Raw genomic sequence first — 6,471 nt, 5'->3', positions numbered from 1 at the left:
ACTGTTAATAAATATTGCAAGAGCTGATAATGGAGAATGTGCTTCAGTATATATTGACTATTAATCCATGTATCCGTTGTTCTGGCTGTGAGTTTAGTCATCAGTTAAACCAGACAAGAAAATGAAACAGTGCATTCCTGGTGTTTGTGTTAGCAGACACAGGAACATGTGCTACCATTCAGGCAGTCAGACCCCTTTGCTCCTGCACTCTCTCCTGGGGGAAACCTTAATGCTTTTTGCCAACACTAAACTAAAAAACTCCAAAGGATTCAGGTAAACAAGTCAAATCCCAAATTCACGTTCAGAGTTGTTTATTTAAAGGGCCCCATCACAAGCACACAGGGGGCCACACCACCACTCAGCTTCATCACAGAAGAAACACAGAGTTTCTGAAACTATGACCCCAGAAATGATGGCTCCCACTCAACATTCTGGTTCAGGATGGGGAGAGCCAAAGTTCTGGCTGTTGGCAGGATCTTGGGTTTAATCTTCATAACCAGTTGGGAGAGGGTTAACGTGGGGGTTGTGAAACAGAGTTTTATTCCCATCACCCCAGGGGAAACGCTGTTGAAAGAAGAAAGAAAATCAGCCAGTGGCAGCTGTTGAACAATCCCTACAGGCACCTGAAACCAAGAACAGTACACATTCAAATATCAATTCTCCCAGGCAATTAGTGACAGGACAGGAGGAAATAGCCTCAAGCTGTGCCACAGAAGGTTCAGGATGGACATCAGGAGGAATTTCTTCACAAAAAGGGGTGCTGAACATTGGGACAAACTGCCCAGGCTGCTGGGGTCACCATCCCTGGAGGTGTTTACATACAGACTGGATGTAGCACTCAGTGCCATGATCTGGTTGACAAGGTGGAGATCTCAGAAAACTTTTCCAACCTAAATGATTATATGATCACACAGCTTGACAGGCTGGTGAATTAGGCAAGCTGCCTCCCAGGATGTAGGGGAAGCAAGAGCTGGAAAACTTTGCCTCCCTTACGTGGGAGCCACAGTGTCTAAACAGCACAATCGTTGCTCTTAAACAAACATTGTGCTGTATTATGAGGACCCCAATTTTGAGTATTTTGGGATCTGTATTACTTTAAGTACGGCAGCTCTAGGACTGAAACATTTTTCAGCAATACATTAGGAGGATCACTCTGGGGTGGGAGGGCCTGTGAATGTCATGGGTACTCCATCAGAGCTGTGACAAACTCTCACTGCCTCAGAAACAGCCGTGAGTTGGTATGACAGCCATCTCACGCAGCAGTCTCAGAGGAAGCTCTGCAGCCGTGGAGGGGAAGAGGGCTGTGACCCGGGCAGAGGTACCTTGGTCCGGATGCGGAGGTGCGCGTAGGGCACGAACTCGGGCCGCTCGTGCTCGTGCTTCCCCTTCAGGTAGCAGTTGAGCATGCACACGGCCACGCCGGGCAGCGCCACCACGAACGTCAGCGTCTTCCACATGCGGGCTGGGCAGCGACAGCGGGATCAGAACAACGAGCACGGCTCTCATCAGCGATACCGACCCCACACGCGTTACCGCAATTAGCGCATTAACGAGGCGCTTATGAACCTGAGTTCCACGCCCGAGCGCGGATACCCTCCCCGTTTGTAACGGGGATCCGGACTCACGGTTTAGCCCCGGTTCAGGCCTCACCGAGCGCCGGCCATGCCCCGTTCCCGCAGCGAAGGGCACCGGCTGTCAAGGGCAGCCCCACGCCGGCCGCGGGCGCCGGCTCCGCCCTCGCCCCGCAGAGCCCCGTTACCTCCGCCCTCCTCGTGTGCGGCGGCCGCCGCCAAGCCGCGCCCCGGCAGGGAGCGCGGGGCGGCGGCACCGAGCAGCAGGCGGGACACCCGTCCGAGCGCCGCCATGTCCTCCTGTCCGCACAGCGGGACCGGAACCGGAACCGCGCCGGGCGGAACCGGCGGCAGCAGCGGCCGCGCTGACCTTGAGCGGGGCCGCCCGTGCGCATGCGCCGCCCTGCGCGAGAGGGGCGGGGCAGTGACGTCAGCGCGGTGCGGGCTGAGGGGCGGCCCGGCGCCATCTTGGGGCTGAGGGCGGAGCGGGCCCGGGCGGGGCTGGGGGAGCTCGGCCTGGGGGCGGTGATAGAGACACTCGCTTAGTTTGGAGGTGACCTCGGGGGGCATCGTGTCCGTCCTATGTCCGAACATTACCGTGTCAGACCATGGCACTCAGTCTTTCCTTAAACACCTTTAGGGACGGTGATTGCACCACCTCCCTGAGCAGCCCATTCCAATGTCTGATCACACTTTCTGTGGAGAAATTACTCATGATGTCCAACCTTAACCTCCCCTGGTCCAGCTGGAGGTCGTTTTCTCCTGTCCTGTCGCCATTGCCTGGGCGAAGAGGCCGATCCTCACCTGCCTACATCCTCCTGTCAGGTAGAGAGTGATGAGTAGTTCAGAGAGTGAAAAGTCCTCGGGCTGTGGGGTCAGGGACAGTGCTGGGGATGTCCCAGGCATGAGGGAATCAAAGAGGCCCTCAAATGGTGCACTTCTGTTACCACCAATGTCTGTTTAATTACATGGATTCCTGGTGTGATTCTACTGAAATAATAACATCACTTGAATGAACACAAGATCTCCTGAAAAAAAAAAATATCTAGGTTCTTCTTTTAGTTCTTTACTGGGGCCTGGTGGTTGGCTGTTCAACTTTTGGTGTAGATGGACAGTACATTTTTCAGCACAGCAAAATGAGAGGATTCCCATGGTGCCTATAGAAACTGTTACAGTAAAAAAGCAAAGAAACAGAAGTTTTGGGAAGGACAATGGTAGGGGCTTGTCTGAGAGGAATGACATGAAGTTTTACTCCAAACAAGGTTTCTGTTGGAAGGAGGAGGTTGGTTGGCCTTGTGCACACCTTGGTCCCATGGAATTGGTCACTTCTCTGTTGCCAAAACCAAGGAATGCAGCCTGCCATGGCTGTAAGATGGGGAGATGTGTTTGCTTCTGGGGAACAGGATTTCTTTACCCATTTTCGCTTGGAGCAGGGCTTGTGTCCAATTTACTGTGTAGTATAAAGGAATTGTAAGATGGCCAGAACCTTGGAAGGTTGTTGTGAAACACACCTTGGCATAAAAATATTGCTCAGTTATTTACTTTATCTAGGCACTGTAAAGTGTTAAAAGTGCTTTGGTTTCTTTGTTCTTCTCTTATTTTTTAAAATTACAATTACCTCTTCCAGTACTTTGCTTTTGTATGGTTTTATTTAATACATAGTTTTAAGGACTGCTTTGTTTCCATACTGAAAGAAGTTATTCCCAGGTACTGTGTGTACCTGCACAAGTGTTCTGTCATCATGGACAGGATGCATTTTGTACAAAACAGCCCTCAAACCACTGGGGCTTGCCATGTGCACACACACCTGCTCTGCTAAATCCACACTGGAGGGAGATTTTGCCTTTCCACACCTTCATCCTCTGGATTCAGGCTTATGAGATGTCCAACATATCAGACTTTTAATTTGCATATGGGGTTTTGGGGGAAACGTAAGATCTGAGAATTATTTGGTACAATATTTCAGTGATGAAACTAAGTTCTGTATCCTAAAGCAAATTTGTAACAGGAACTGTATAAACAAAACTACTCCTGTTTGTAGCAACAAAACTTTTAAGTAAGCAACAGACACTAATGTTTACGAACAAGAGAAAACAAAGAAATAAGCAAACAAAATAAGAAAACAAAGAAATCAGCAAAATAAGCAAACATCTGTCTAGGATGAGGGAAAATTCTCTCTAAAATGAAACCGGTTTGTGAGCTGTGCTGCTGCTGCAGCAGCCTCAAAACACCACCTGCAAGTGTTAAGCAGGAGGTGAGAGCAGCCAAGGTTTGCTTCTCCCAGGTTCTCCCTGGCACCTTTACTCCTCTGACAGTCTAGAAAATGCCCTTTGGAGAAGGCAGAAGTGGCACCTCCGAGCACAGCTGCCCCAGGAGCTCACCCATGGAGCTCTAAGGGCTCGTGGTGGGGAGCACCTGGAAATGGTTGAAGTCTGTCCTGAAGCTGAGTGTGGTAGCAGGTTCATTACAGTCTGAGTTACACTGATTTAAAATGGGTCTGCCTTAGTCTTCATCATCCCAGCAGCTGTGATTAATCTCTGTATGAGGTGTATCAGGAGTCTGGTGGGTCTGATTCACATCTTTAAATGTAAATTAGGGGTGACTGCTGGGAGACACAAAATATTCCATAAGAATAATTTCTTTAGCTGAGGGAAGACAGGCAGGTATTGAAAGAAACCTAGATATTTTATGAGTATTGTGAATAATGTTTTGATATAGTTGTGTGAAATGTGTTTAACTCTACAATATGTGATGGTTGTTATCACTGTGATGATTGCAGTCCTCCTGACAGCACGAGTTTGTACAAAGCTATGTGGAAAATGAGGGAGCAGTCAGCTCTGGCTCTGCAGCTCTGTCTGAATTATTGACCCATGGCATGGGGAACCCTTTTGTACTCACCACTGTGCCCTGCAGAAAGTGAATCAGGTGGGGTTTTCCCCCAGGGAAAATCGGAGGAGCCTAGAACTTGATTTAGAAAATAGCTTATCACCTTTAAAAATGGCCTAAATCCCACATTTAGAGAAATTTTAATCAGGTACATTTTTACAAAAGATCCAGGGTCCCAGGAACTTTTTGAGTGCAGAAATGCTACCGACTTAGCTCTGAAAAGGGAGGGGAAAATTAACATAACATAACATAACAATGTATGTATGTCTATAAAGTGTCAGTAGGCAGTCCCAGAGAGAAAGCTGGAAGCTGTTTCAGAGCAGTGGTGCGACAGGGGGAGGTCACGCTCCTGGAAGCTCCCTTGGCTGCCCAGTGCCAGTCTCGTGCTGGGTGTGCAGCAGTGCCACCATGTGACACTTTGGATCGTGTCACCGTTCTGTTTAACACAATCTGAACGATTGCAGGGAGCTGGTGGAGGTCAGTGGAGTTGATGCACTACAGTGAAAAGGAATTTTTGTAGTGCAAAAGCAAGCTCGGGTTCACACGGACTGTGAACAGAAATGTTGTAGGCGCAGAAAGCTTTGGCTTTCAGGTAACGGCCCTAAATTTAGTGAGTTCAGTGGCAATCCCTTCCACTCTGATTCCGAATCAAAGGCCACTTGCCAAAGACTCAAAGGTTTCACTTCCTTTCCGTTCCTTGTCCCAGCTGCAGCGGTGGGGGGCAGAGAGAGGGGCCAGGATCCAGCGGGGTCAGGATGGGCTGGGCTGGGCGGGAGCTGCCGCCCGGAGCAATGCCGGCCCGGCCCGCCTGGTGGCAAACTGCTGTCGCTGGAAATGCCTCCGTTCAGCACGTCTGGAACAACAAATGCGCTCTCTGGGACTGCAGGCTGTAATCTCATCCCCGTGCATTTTCATTTGCAGGGCCCTGCTCATCCCTCTCGAATAGCAATATTGCCTCCATCAGATACTGTCTCAACAAACGCGGAGTTCGTGCTGCAGAGATAGCGTCTGTGTCTCGAACTCCACAGTGTTTCGGGGGGCAAAAGTTTTCTTCATCTTCTCTCTGTAGTCCTGGAACGGCAGAAATCAATATTCTGACATCTGTAAATCCTTTGTTCCCCTTTTCACCAAGGCTTTATCAGCTGTGGGAGGGAGGGATGGGGGGAAGAGGGCGTTGAGAGAGCCATTGTCCCTTCTCTCGGGAATGATCTGGAACTACTATGCAAATCTTCATTTGAAGACCCTGGGAACTGGGGGAGGGCTTTAGCTGCGAGCTCAGTGGGAGGGGAGCTCTGAATCCCTGCTCACACACTCCTGCCTAGTGCAAGGAGCTGGGAAGAATCTTTTGAACGAGCAGAAGAGACATTTTGTGCTTTGTGCGCTCCTGTGAGGCTTTGCACTCTTTATGTCTCCTGTTTTGTGCCTTTTTTTCTCCATACTTCTTCTAAATGTTTGCATAAGAATTGGGGGCGGGGGGGGGGGGGGGTGGTGAGAGATCCGAGAGCTGCGATTAGCAAGGATGAAGTCAGAAGGGTGCAGGGTGCGGCACCTCTCCTGCCTCCCTCTCACACCCTGGGGTCTCCCACCAAGCAGTGGAGCAGCTGCAGTGCTTCTAACGCACCTACATCCCCATTGCTGGCATTAGCATATGGCACAGGCACAGATTCAGCAAAGCAAATGATTCAGCTGGTCAGGAGTAGTGGAGTAGAATAATTTGCAGTTCTGCAATTATCGCGTTGTAGCCAAGTCTTCTCTTACAGGGGCAAAGCCCCAGAGAGCAGAACCTGCTTTGTGAAACCCTGTGGGCTGTCCCGGCTTGGCTCCGAGCTCTGTGTCACCTGTTTTGTATTAGGGTAGGGTCACACGAACTGCCAGCTTTCCTGGAAGTTATGTTGGGTTCTCTGTAGGCCTCGTGGAAGGGGAGATATCCTGGCCTGAGTTGTAGCCACATGGATGAGCAGGAGAGTGGGGCAGGGCCAATTCAGATGCATATCTCTGCATTTTTGTGTTTATA

General features: G+C 50.0%; 1 protein-coding gene and 1 long non-coding RNA gene across 3 annotated transcripts in view; one reads left to right on the top strand and one right to left on the bottom strand.

The window, feature by feature from the left end:
* Positions 1-294: 294 nt before the first annotated feature.
* COX6A1 (cytochrome c oxidase subunit 6A1) lies at positions 295-1,966 on the bottom strand. Its single transcript, XM_071445525.1, has 3 exons — positions 1,760-1,966; positions 1,323-1,462; positions 295-564 (listed from the first exon to the last, which is right to left on the bottom strand). The coding sequence occupies exons 1-3, from the start codon at positions 1,863-1,865 to the stop codon at positions 484-486; spliced, it is 327 nt and encodes a 108-aa protein (XP_071301626.1). The 5' UTR covers positions 1,866-1,966; the 3' UTR covers positions 295-483.
* Positions 1,967-2,055: 89 nt separating this feature from the next.
* Positions 2,056-6,471, top strand: part of LOC139598757 (uncharacterized) — a 43,863-nt gene continuing 39,447 nt past the window's right edge. For both annotated transcript variants that reach the window (XR_011682003.1, XR_011682002.1), the window contains exon 1: positions 2,056-2,396. This is a non-coding gene — a long non-coding RNA (uncharacterized lncRNA). The remainder of the gene's footprint in view (positions 2,397-6,471) is intronic.

Source organism: Agelaius tricolor, unplaced genomic scaffold, assembly GCF_023055355.1.
Source record: "Agelaius tricolor isolate 1412-34295 unplaced genomic scaffold, bAgeTri1.0.p SCAF_20, whole genome shotgun sequence".
In the NCBI taxonomy this organism is placed as follows: Eukaryota; Metazoa; Chordata; class Aves; order Passeriformes; family Icteridae; genus Agelaius; species Agelaius tricolor.
This window is presented reverse-complemented; position numbering and strand designations above follow the sequence as displayed.

Coding starts and splice junctions, on each gene's coding strand:
- COX6A1 (XM_071445525.1), bottom strand. CDS start 1,865: ATGGCGGCGCTCGGACGGGTGTCCCGCCTGCTGCTCGGTGCCGCCGCC. Junction 1,463..1,759: donor CGCACACGAGGAGGGCGGAG/GTAACGGGGCTC, acceptor GTCGCTGCCCAG/CCCGCATGTGGAAGACGCTG. Junction 565..1,322: donor ACCTCCGCATCCGGACCAAG/GTACCTCTGCCC, acceptor TTCTTTCAACAG/CGTTTCCCCTGGGGTGATGG.